This window comes from Mustelus asterias, chromosome 8, assembly GCF_964213995.1.
Source record: "Mustelus asterias chromosome 8, sMusAst1.hap1.1, whole genome shotgun sequence".
NCBI classification, from domain to species: domain Eukaryota; kingdom Metazoa; phylum Chordata; class Chondrichthyes; order Carcharhiniformes; family Triakidae; genus Mustelus; species Mustelus asterias.
The window spans coordinates 88030538-88043107 of record NC_135808.1 but is presented as its reverse complement, the minus strand read 5'-3'; the positions used below and the strand labels follow the sequence as shown (position 1 = coordinate 88043107).

The 12570-nt window shown below is 42.1% G+C and overlaps 1 protein-coding gene across 1 annotated transcript in view; it reads right to left on the bottom strand.

The window, feature by feature from the left end:
* LOC144497761 (uncharacterized) overlaps window positions 1-5966 on the bottom strand; it is a 141760-nt gene extending 135794 nt beyond the window's left edge. Inside the window, exon 1 of the mRNA XM_078219200.1 lies at window positions 5769-5966. Coding sequence (XP_078075326.1) covers window positions 5769-5957 — 189 coding nt within the window. The 5' untranslated portion in view covers window positions 5958-5966. The remainder of the gene's footprint in view (window positions 1-5768) is intronic.
* Window positions 5967-12570: the final 6604 nt, after the last annotated feature.

The window sequence follows — 12570 nt, the reverse complement described above, 5'->3', positions numbered from 1 at the left end:
AAGAGGCCCTTCAGTGTGTTGATTGTGGAGAATTTTTATGAATCTTCGTCCAGCTTCAACTGTAGGCATGCGTGACTCATATCTAGTTTAGAGAATAAGAGTACTCCTGCCAGCTTTGCATATAGATCCTCAATCTGGGGAATTGGGTATTTATTAGGTTGTGAGTAGCGGTTTATTGTCTGCTTGAAATCTCCACAAAGACAAACTGAGCCATCCGGCTTTAAAATAGGCACCATGGGTGCCGCCCATTCCGCAAACTGGACTGGTTTTATTATGCCTTCGTGCTCCAATCTTTCGATTTCTGTGTCCACCTTTTCCCTTCATGCGAATGGTACCAGCCGGCCTTGCAAAATTTTGGGATTGCCTCCGGATCAACATGTAATGTCGTTTTTGCTCCTTTGATTGTTCCTAGTCCTTCTCGAAAGACCTACGGGTATTTGAGCAGGACTTCACAGGGCGGCACGGTAGCACAGTGGTTAGCACTGCTGCTTCACAGCTCCAGGGACCTGGGTTCGATTCCCAGCTTGGGTCACTGTCTGTGTGGAGTTTGCACATTCTCCTCGTGTCTGCGTGGGTTTCCTCCGGGTGCTCCGGTTTCCTCCCACAGTCCAAAGATGTGCGGGTTAGGTTGATTGGCCATGCTAAAATTGCCCCTTAGTATCCTGAGATGCATAGGTTAGAGGGATTAGTGGCTAAAATATGTAGGGATATGGGGGTAGGGCCTGGGTGGGATTGTGGGCGGTGCAGACTCGATGGGCCGAATGGCCTCTTTCTGTACTGTAGGGTTTCTATGATTCATTCAGGCAACATTTTCCAACTGAAAAATGTTTACCCAGTTTAGTTGCATCTCCTTCAGCCAATTCCATCCCAACAGGCTCGGTCCCGAACCTTCCACTACCCATTAATGGTAGCCTAACCAGTTGCTTCCCATAAGCAACAAGCACGTGGATTGTGCCCAACACTCTCAACGGTTCCCCTACATAAATCCTCAGTCTTGCCGAAGTCTCGGTTAGGGATAGGGGTTGGAGTCCAGTGCGAATTTTGTTGAATACTGTTTCCCCTACCATGAATACGGCTGCGCCTGTATCGACTTCCATTATTATTGGGCGTCTGTTCAGTCTTACGGATAATTTAATAGATTCCGATTTGGTCATTGCTTAGTAAAATAGTTGTCCCTCATCGGAGGTAGGTGGAGCTTCCAGAGTGTGCATTCTCTTGTACCCCAGACTATGTGTTATTTTCCAAAATGTCTGTTTTGGAACTTTGTTTTTCTTTTCCGACTCTGGATACTGGCAATAGTTGCAATATCTTGCTGGTGGAGATTCTGCAGGGGCTGTCTGTCTGTCTAGACCTAATTTGGCCTTGTTTAGGAGTGGCTCTGCGAGCAGACCTGGGTTCCCTTGAATCCGAATTCTTCCTGAGGGCGGCTATATAGTTGCCTGTCCTGGGGTGGTAGTCCCTTAACTCAGTTGCACTGGTATGGGCGTCTACCTCCATCGGAATACCCTGTAACTCATGTGCTCCGCTCACTGCTTTTTCCAAGGACAAAGCCAGCTGTAATGCTTGTTTGCAGTCCAGCTGGGCCTCCACCAACAGACATTTTTGTATAGTCATATTATTGATTCCCCACACCAATCGGTCTCGGAGCATCTCATTTAACATCAATCCAAACTCACAAGCCTCTGCTCATCGCTTTAATCTCGTCAGGAAACTAGTGACTGACTCCCCCGTCTCTCAGAATGCTGAGTAAAACCAGTACCTTCGCAGGATCAGAGGTGGCTTAGGGTCATAATACTCTTTTACTAAGTCTGTCAATTCCTGGAAGGTTTTTGTGTCTGGTGTCTCTGGACAAGTTAAACTGTGCATAACAGCGAAAGCTGACGCTCCACAAGTGGTCAGCAAAATAACCCATTGCTTTTCATCTGACGCTATGTCCTTAGCTCTGAAAAAATAACTAATCTGTTCTACATATTGGGCCCAGTCTTCCACAGCCCGATCAAAAGAGTCCAATTTCCAAAATAAAGGCATGTTTGCCAGGCAATGGCTTACTCCCAATGTGTAGCGAGTTCCTTTGAGTCGCTCCTTTTTCCTCGTCGCCACTGCAATAAGTTCATGGAGGCAGAAGTCCCTTCACCAGAATCCCGTTATTTACAATTTCGACAGCAGTATACAGGGTGCTGTCAGTCAGCAGTCTACCTTTGGGAGTGTCAGAGGAACTGACACTCCCAGTTACATACAATTGATTGGCCCATCAATTGGTTACTTAATCAGGGAGTTCGTATTCCAATAGGTCAACTTCAATGGTCTAATTAAAGTCATTACAGTCCCCTTGTTCTTCAGAACTTCTTAGTGTCATGCCATTCATTGAATACTTCCTTGTCAAGGTATACTGCCTCACATTTTTTAGGGTTAAATTCCATATGCTATTTATTTGCCCTTTTGACCATCCCATCTATATATTCCTGTAGCCCAAGATACTCAATCTCATCGTGAACCACCTGGGCCAATCTTTGTGTCATCCGCAAACTTACTAATCCTAGCCCCCACATAGTTTTCTATGTCGTTTATATAAATGACAAACAAATCGGGGACCCAGCGCAGATCCCTGTGTTACGCCACTGGACACTGGCTTCTAGTTACTAAAGCAGCCTTCTGTTATCACCCTCTGTCTCAATCAACACTTTCTCTTTCTCAGAATAAAATTATCTGCCACGTCATTGGAATGTGGCAATTATATTAGAAACATTCCAGTAAACATGGAGGTTCACATGGATATTTTCATCTAAAACAATTGTCATCATACAATAAAATTCACCATTCTACACAAAACATACGCAAGGGCCCAAGCTATGAGATGGACAAAGAGCGTAAAAATTATACATTTATTATTCATTTATATGTTGCCCTGTATACGCCCACATATTAAAAAGGAACAGCAGCAGAGCGTTTTTCCCAAATATTGTCACTCTGATGTGGCTAAAATGTGAGGCTGATCTTAAAGTTTTGCTTTATAGAGAAACAACAGTCATTTGTATGACTGGCACTTAAAGCCTGTTTCAGAGTGGTAACAAATTGCTTGGGCTAATGTGGAAAATTATTAAGCCAGTAACGTAAAACTTCCAATTAATCAGATAATTCTTAATAAGACAATGAAGCTGAGACACAAGCCTAACAATATGAGAGAAATAAAAATGAAAAGGTTGATGAAGTTTTCGAAGGTATTAACTCCTTCATGTTGTCTGGCTTGAGAAAATGCTGAGAAAAATCACTGGTACGGAGTGACTCAATTAAATTATTCCAAAAATTAAAAGGAAAGAACAAAAGGAAGTTGGAGTTAACAACAACTTAAGTTAAAGAGAGATTGTTGCTGCTTTCAAAAAGAAAAAATAATTGTTCAGTTTGGGAAGAATGTTCCTTTGACAAATGCGCATTCCACTGTGATCTGAGACATACACGGCAAGATGACCTCAATTGCAACCTTTGGGGGGAATTTTACAGATCCCTGCTACCGTATGAAAATGCCATCCCAGGCTGTCCATACGGGCCTACACAGCTCCCACTGCAGGGAATGCTTGGGGGGCTGGGTGGCCTCTCTCACATTGAATGGTGCTCTGAGCCTATATGGGTATGGTCAGGGTTCAAAACTCCCTGTGGGAGGCGGATCACAGACAGATGAGTCACAGCTATAGGTACAATGACATTTAATAATGATTATCCAAGGAGCCAATTAGCCTCACACTAGCGATGTTGTCTGCCTTCACCCATGTCCTCTTGGTCACTCTACAACTTTTTACTCTTACATGTCCTAGCGCAACATCTAATTGTCACCCCAGGATGCACATCAGAGACAGTCAGCTGTGTTCTGCGCCCCATGGCCTTTGCTGCCCTTGGCAGACATCCTGATTGTCGGTCACTACTCTCTCAGCTGCCTCCCCTGAGAGTTCCATCACTTGCTCTTTGAAGTGAGTCAGGACATGGAGCTCGGGCACTCCACTGCCAGTCTTCTCCCACTCCCTTTGATTATGCACCATCTTCTTCTGCGGAGACAAAAGGGGCTGATTGAAAGCCTGATGGCTGGAAGGCCATGTGGTGTCAGGTTGGGGAGGGGGGCAGTTGGCATATTTTGGCACCTTGTCTCAGCAGGCTGGGGTTGTGGCATGGGTGCCAGAGGGGTTTTAGGACGATGCTGGGGGGGTCAGGTGCTGGATGGACATGGCACCTGAGGGGGTGGAGGGGGAGACAGGAAGAGATGGACACTCGCCCCTAATGGTCGAACGAGGTCTTTCATTTCCTTGCTGCTGGTACTCCATATCGGTGTGTGGGCACTGACTGCCACTGCCACTGCATCCCAGGCCACATTGCTGTCCTAATTTCTAGGTTGTCTGCCATCTCAGGGAAGCCTCTCCTCCACAGTATCCAGCAGCTGTCCCAGCTCTCCCTCCATAAAGTGCGGGGCTGCTGCTCTCCAGGCTGCCATCATCCTGGCGTGACTTAGTGTACGCATTGTTAGTGTTTGAATGTAGTTCCCCCTGCTTAACAGTGCACAGCTGCGGCCACTTGGGCTGAGTCATATGCCGGGAGCCTCCATGATGGCATGTTCCACATGACAACTCTTTCAGCGCACTAAGTGTTGGAAGATTGTGATGTGGAGCACGCCTGAGAAATTGGTTTTCTTGCGGTTATGACACTCAGAAATATTTGAGAAAATTCCTCTCAAGGCATCAGAAAGCACGGATGTATATCCTAGTATAAATCAATGTATTTTGCAGTGCAAAAAGCAAACTTGGGAAAAAAATTAATTTCACCATTAAATGATGAAATAAGAAGATGTTTTTCAAATTACCAAGCACTAGTGTAGCCTTGACATTGTCTGATTTCATCCCACCTTCAGTTTATCTGGGGCTGTAACTCTAATTCATGCCTTAGTTACCCCTTAACGTTTACAACACCCTCCTGGCTGCTTGCCCATCTTCTACTCTCCATAATCTTTTGATACCCGGAATCCCGTTCTCGTTAGGATGCAGGCAGAAAGTTCCGTTCATCCATTGCTTCTGTTCTTGCTGACCTACATTGGCCCCTGTTCTGTCAATGCCTCCATTTTAAAATTCTCTTTCTTGTTTTCAAATTCTCACCACTCACTGCCTCTGTAACCACCTCAATCTTACAACCTTCTGAGATTTCTGCGCTTCTCCAATTCTGGCCTCTTGACCACTGGGGACCTAGCTTTCAGCTTCCAAGGTCTTAAACTCTGGAATTCCCTACTTAAACCTCTGCAACTCTTTACCTCTTCAAGGATGCTCCTTAGCACTTAAGGTTATGAATCAGCTTTTGGTAATCAGTCCTAATTTTTGTTTGATAATGTTCCTGTGAAGCGCCTTGGAACAATTTATTAACTGAAAGGTGCCATGTAAGAGCAAGTGGTGGTTGGGTAAACATCCCTTATTGTACCAATTACCATGTATTACATTTCTCATACCATTCATCTTTACACCTGCCTGAGTAACACTGCTAATTACCACCAGTCAGACCTCTGAACACTAGCAGGTTGGGTTACATTGCTCACAGTCATTTCAGCCAGGACCCTTACAAACCTGACAAAACAGGAATCATTCATACCATTTATTCGAGCCAGATTTGAATTCAGATCCCAGAGATGAAAGGTCAATCTTTAATTCATTGCTATATCTCAATGTCCTGTTGTTTTAAAAGAAAACATTAAATTATGTAACTGCATCTATGGCACACCCAGTACATTTGTGTCTTCCTACCTTGGGGAGTTCCTCTATCTGGTTGGCATCTAAATAGAGCTCTTCCAAAGACCGCTCAAAATTGAATATCTCCTTTGGTACATGTTGAAGGCTACAGTGGGAATAATCCAATACGGAGATTACTTCTTCTTCACCCCGGAAACATCGGCAGGGTACCAGGCGGCCAATAAGTTTCCTCTTTGTTGTCATCTCCAAACACTGCACTGCAATATCACAAAAAATAGATGCCAGTAAATGGAAAGAAGGTATGGGGGTTAGAACAACTTTAAGAACATTAACAGAATAATTGATCTGTATTTCTGACACAAAATCTAAACAACAGTACTGAGGCTCCCTCACAAAAAATGTCCTCCCCTTCTTTGAAGGTAGTGGGACGTCCGGGAGGTCGGAGGAGGAAATTCTAGTGGTGTTGCCTTCCTCTGGTACTGTTCTAATTGACCATTCTTCATCTGGTGAAGAGTGATTGTGACATGCTATTCAACCATAGCCACACATGATCCTATCCTTGGCTGACATACAGACTAATAAAGGAAGAAGTTATCAGACCTCATAAGTGTACATAGTCAATGCTTTAAAGTTCAATCTAATGCATTTGTAATGTTGATTTTTAACATTTCCTACTAAGAATACCTATATTTTAAGAATGCTATGGTTTCAGATTGCTAATAACCTTTGTGGGAAAAACTCTTTCCTGACATCACCTGAAGCTCCATTTTAAGGTATGGTCCTGGATTCCCCAACCAGAGGAAATAGATTTGTTTCATCTACCCTGTCAGCTCTTTTAGCCATCTTAAAGACCTCAATGTGATCATCCCTTAATCTGCCATAGAGAAATGAAAACAGGCCTAGTTTATGGGACTTATCTGCCTCATTTAATCCTTTTCATGCCAGTGTCATTCTGATGAATCTTCTCTGCACCCTCACCAGGCTTTCCTGAGGTTTTATGCCCTGAATTGTATGTATTTAAGTAAGGTTTAAACATATATTTATGTAACTTCCATTGCTTTGTATTCCTTGAGAAAAGGCCTATATTCCATTAGTCTATATAATGATATTTTGTACCTATCCACTAGCTTTTCGTGATCCCTTTACATGGACTCCTAAATCTCCCTGCTTCTCTACAGTTTCTAGGCTCTCACCATTCAGAAAATACTCTGATCTTTCTTCATCAGGTCCAAAGTGAAGGACTTTGTAGTTCCCCACATTGGCCAAAATTTTACCACCCCGCCCGCCATGGGAATCAGAGCAGGCGAGGAGCAGATCATGGAAAGGTCTGTTGACCTTGTGCGGAATTTTACGGTTTCGGGACAAGCGAGGTCATAAAGTCCCGCTTGAATTCTATCTGCCACAATTTTATCCACTCATTTAATCTGTATAGGTCCCTTTATAACTTTCTGCTCCCATCCACACGATTTACTATTGTAGCTAACTTGGTGTGGTCAGTAAACTTGGACATGTAACTCTACCTTTATCGAAGTTCTTTATAAATATGGTGAAATTGAGTCTTGAGTACAGGTCCCTGGAGGCAACATTCGTCAAATCCCATTAATTGGATTACATTGGGGTGGTACGGTGGCACAGTGGTTAGCACTGCTCCTCAGCGCCAGGGACCCAGGTTCAATTCCGGCCTCGGGTCACTGTCTGTGTGGAGTTTGCGCATTCTCCCCATGTCTGTGTGGGTTTCCTCCGGGTGCTTTGGTTTCCTCTCACAGCCTAAAGTTTTGGCGGTTAGGTTGATTGGCCATGCTAAATTGACCCCAGTGTCAGGGGATTAGCAGGGCAAATATGTGGTGTTACGGGAATAGGGCCTGAGTGGAATTGTGGTCGGTGCAGACATGATGGGCCGAATGGCCTCCTTCTGCACTATAGGGATTCTACGGTTCTAATCAATTCTTTACTCATGACAAATCCAGATACCAGCAAAAATAATTGCTACTATAAGTGGGGGCAGGATTTTCAAATCCAGGTCCATCTCGCTACTATTACCTGTCTTTGGATTGGGTTATGGTTGACTCTGTGAATATCTGGTCCTATGACTCTATGTGATGTGTATTTCCAACATTTTGAATATCTGTTTTGTTATAAATAAAACAATTATATTCAGTTTACATGTCTGATAAACATTTTGTACAATATTAATAATAAATAAAATATGGGGAAAGGTCTTATGGAGTAAATTGGGCCTATACTCATTGGAGGACAGAAGAGTGAGAGGTGATCTTATTGAAACATATAAGTTTCTGAAGAGGCTTGACAGTAAATGCCAGGAAAATGTTTCATCTCACGGGGGAATGTAGAACCAGGGGTCACAGTTTAAAGAGATGGAGATGAAGAGGAAATTCTTCTCTCAGAGAGTCATTAGTATTTGGAATTCTCTTCCAAGTGGAGGCTCAGTTGGAGAGATTTTTGATTGATCAGGAAGTTGAGGGTTATGGAGGACAAAAAGTGGCATTAAGGCCACAATCAGATCAACCATGATCTAATTGAATGGCAGCACAGATTTGAAAGGGTGAATGGCCTATTCCTGCTTTTATTTCATACAATGTTATAATTTCCTCCTCAAAAAATCTAGTTTTGTTCGACGGCACTTATCCTTTACAAATTCATGTTGGCCTATGTTAAGGAATAGGGGTTGAAAGATCCAAAGTGTGATGAGAAGTATTTATTTGTGTGGAGGGTAAACAACTGCATGAATTGATTGTGCCAAGTTGCTCATTACTGTACAGTAACTTGTATGTATTTAGCAATACAGACACTATGGAGCTGCTGGTAAACCTATTTCACCAAGTAACAGTACCGGTACATGTATCATAGGATAACAATATTTTCTACTTTTCATTGATTAGTAAAATGAATAGAATATTCCTCTCTTGAACATATTCCATAAAAAGGAATGGTTTAAAGGGAAACATTCTATTAATGATCATTAAAATAAACATTTGTCCAAATGGGAAATCAGCAATTTTTCTACACTTACAATTGAGCTGTTACATGGGTAAAGCAAATATCGTTCCTCAGTTACGATGAGATGCTATTTGTCATCTAGGAGCCTAACTGGGCTCACAAAGAACATGTGCTATAATACACTACAATCTAATTCTCTTTGGCATTTTGCCTTCCTCATGGGAGTTGCCAAAACACCTGCTATGCAAAAGTGTCTTTGATACTGAAACACGTGTCACGTGGCAAATATCAGTTCTTGGTGCTTGTGAAATAAAGTCTGCCTTTGCTAATCATGTATCAACCACAGTTATATCAGACATGTAAACTGAAAATATGTTTTATTTATAATATAAAACAGAAATTCAAAATGCTGGAAATACACATTGATCAGCATCTGCAAAGGCAAATGGCAAGTTCCTATTACAGGTGAAATCTTTTGTCAGGATTAATAATAATGAAAGATTACAGCCAAGAGTTTAATTTGTTTATTCTTTATACAGATGCTGATGAACCTGTGCATTTCCAGCATTTGAGGAAGAATTCTGTGTTCTTCTATACTCACAGGGAGCAAGGCTCACCGAGAAATCATGCTGCCAGACACTGAGGCCAAAATTCTCCAGCCGTTCACACCCCACCGCCTCTGCCAGCAAGAACAGAGAATTTGGCACTCAGCTAAATCTCTATTCATAGCAGGGGGACTGGAGAATCCCAGTGCAAGCGAGGTTGCAGAATCAGGCCCTGAATATTTATTCCCTAAGTGAATGGAAGTTATGAGTTGGCAAAATGGTATTTTGTTATTCCAAGCTTTCCAAAATGTTAGACAATAAGAGGATTAAACTGGCATTGTCATGTTCATAGGAAATACCCTTGGAAAGCAAGCATCTAGTGTTGAGTAATGAATGGGGCTACAAATCTGGACAGGTATTTCAGTTTTACTTTACTTTTTGATGAAACTTTGTGTGATTTTCTCCCAAGTGAGCAAAGTAAGTAGTAAGCGGCATGGTAGCACAGTGGTTAGCACTGCTGCTTCACAGCTCCAGGGTCCCGGGTTCGATTCCCGGCTCGGGTCACTGTCTGTGTGGAGTTTGCACATTCTCCTCGTGTCTGCGTGGGTTTCCTCCGGGTGCTCCAGTTTCCTCCCACAGTCCAAAGATGTGCGGGTTAGGTTGATTGGCCAGGTTAAAAATTGCCCCTTAGAGTCCGAAGATGCGTAAGTGAGAGGGATTAGCGGGTAAATATGTGGGGGTAGGGCCTGGGTGGGATTGTGGTCGGTGCAGACTCGATGGGCCGAATGGCCTCCTTCTGCACTGTAGGGTTTCTATGATTTCTTCTATGAAATCAATTATGGGAAAGATATACATCAACTGTGAGTGAATGTCTTTTGGATTAGTATTGTTTGCTGAAGATTTATTTGCTTTTAAACTCCTCCACATTGTTCCATAATAGTTTAAAATATTGTATGATGTGACCATGTCAATCTCTACAAGGCAGGAAATGGCATTTAAAGCTGGTCTTCACTCAGTGATTAATCTTCATAAAAAGGATGGGCAGCAATTTCCATTTTGAGTCCAGACTGAATGCGGGCCCTGACCCCATAGCCTGTTAGGAGCAGTCACCCAACATCAATTTCACACAGATTGGCAAATAACAGGCTCTCCAACATGGAAGGAACTCCAGCCAACTGCAGCAGGTAAGGGAGAGAGAGGGTACCTCCACCTTCAGGCACCCTCTCAGCAAATTGTAATGATTTTGAAATTAAAAATGGCCACAGCTGCCTGACTGCTGTTGTTGAGGAGAACCCCTCAACACCTGCCACTTGTGGTTAAGTAGCTGTTATGCTGCCCTATCCTTCTCCAAAAATCAATTGTGGGCAGAGGTGTTGTTGGCAAACCAACATGCTAGCTAGCGCTGCAAAATTACCCACCTACCCCCCTCCATTCCTGTCCTTGTCAAAATCTAAGAATCCTGACTGACATTTCCCCCATTGCCAAAATGGGCAGTGGGAGAGAACTGTAAAAATAAGTTAAACAAGTTACAGCTAAAAATTAGTTAAAAAGACAGAAACATTTATTTGAAAATTAAATTTAAACAACCTATAATTATATTGTGCCTGTAGTGTAGATTTTTTAAATGTAGGAATAAAAACAGTTCAGAAATGTGATCAAAAGTTTACAAAATGAGACTAAGGAAGATGAGAACATAAGAGCAAAAAGGGAAAACAGTATCAATACTGATATTGTATAATTTTGATGTAAAAATACATTTTAGTGTTTAAGATAGTAGCTTGGGGTTAATATTACAGTAATAAGCCTACTTCTGTTACCTGATTAATTTAACAGCATTATATTCATGCTTATTTCAATGGTGCAGAGCTTGGAAACAAACAAATCCACTTGGTTTAAGGAGATAATGGCCTGGATTTTGCAGCTGTAATGAAACTGTCAATGTTGGCCATCATTACTCTGTGAAACTAACAGCACCTTCTGGCATTCTCACCTGCATGTTTAAACTCAGAAACTGAGAAGCCACTGTTAGTGATTCTCTACCCCTTCATACAATGTGCTGAAGAATTCCTCACAGGTGTAAATCTTAGAAATCATTTGATTTCATGTCAATTAGTACTTTTTATGCAGTTAGTCCTGTTGTAAAAATCTTTGCAAAAGTTGTGCCTCGTCCAATGAGGTGTAACTGAGTTTTTAAACAACATACTTAATAAGTACTGCTGAACAATCTCTCTGGCCCTGCCAAACTAACTTTATATTGGTGAAATAATATTTATAACATTCAAGTCTATGGGCCAAGTGCTAGTAAATAGAATTAGTTAGGCAGTTTAGGCATTTTCATGTATCGGTGGAGACTCGATGGGTCAAAGGGCCTCTTCTGCACTGCATGATTCTGTGATTCTGTGAAATGTCAATTTTCTCCCATGATTAAAAAATCCATAGATGCTTAGAATACATTTTTTAAGGAAGGTTCATGGTATTTCAGCTTTTATATTAACCTTACGTATATTGTGCAAGCTTTATTTTCTTTCTGTAAAATGATTAAAATGGGAACAATAATTCATGCTTGTTACATCCTGATTTGCTGTCTATGAGAACTCTTAAATAAGATTGGCTGCTTAAGCTTGCTTGATGCCATCTCTGTTGCTGGGCCCAGAGATCCCCATTAGCTGACAGCAAAATGCAATTAATGTCTGGAAAGGTGAAATCCACATCACAGAAATCACAATATTTTGGCCAGCTTTCTTCAAGGCCAGTGGGGAACACCAGGCATTTCAACAACAGCATACAGTCTCAAGATAAAGATGTTTACATTCCCTGTTGTGAGTGAGCTTAATGATGAATTTGAGAATATTTTTTCCTCAATTCTCTGTTTTTAGTGGAAAAAATGAAGGTGAGTATGTTTTTATACTCATAGTAAACTCTAGGATAAAATTTAGACACTACTCATTTTGATTTCATTGTAGACTTATAGAATCCCTACAGTGTAGAGAGAGCCTATTCAGCCCATCGAGCCTGCATCGACAAGAATCCCACCCAGGCCCTATCCCCGTAACCCCATGCATTTACCCTGCTAATCCCTCTGACACTACGGGGCAATATAGCATGGCCAATCAACCTAACCTATCACAAACAGCCAGCCAGCAAAAAGGAAATCAGGAATGGCTGCTGGCACCAAAGGACTTGCCAAGTAAGTGAAGGTTGGGAAAGAGGAGGCCTAAAGCATAGATTTGAGGATGAGAAAAAAGATCAGAGGCCATGAGCCGGATTCAGAAGCTAGTCAAAAGGATCGGTTTCAATTGGTGGATGGAGTGAGTGGGTAGTATTGAGAAGTATCAAAAATAAGTAATTTCCTT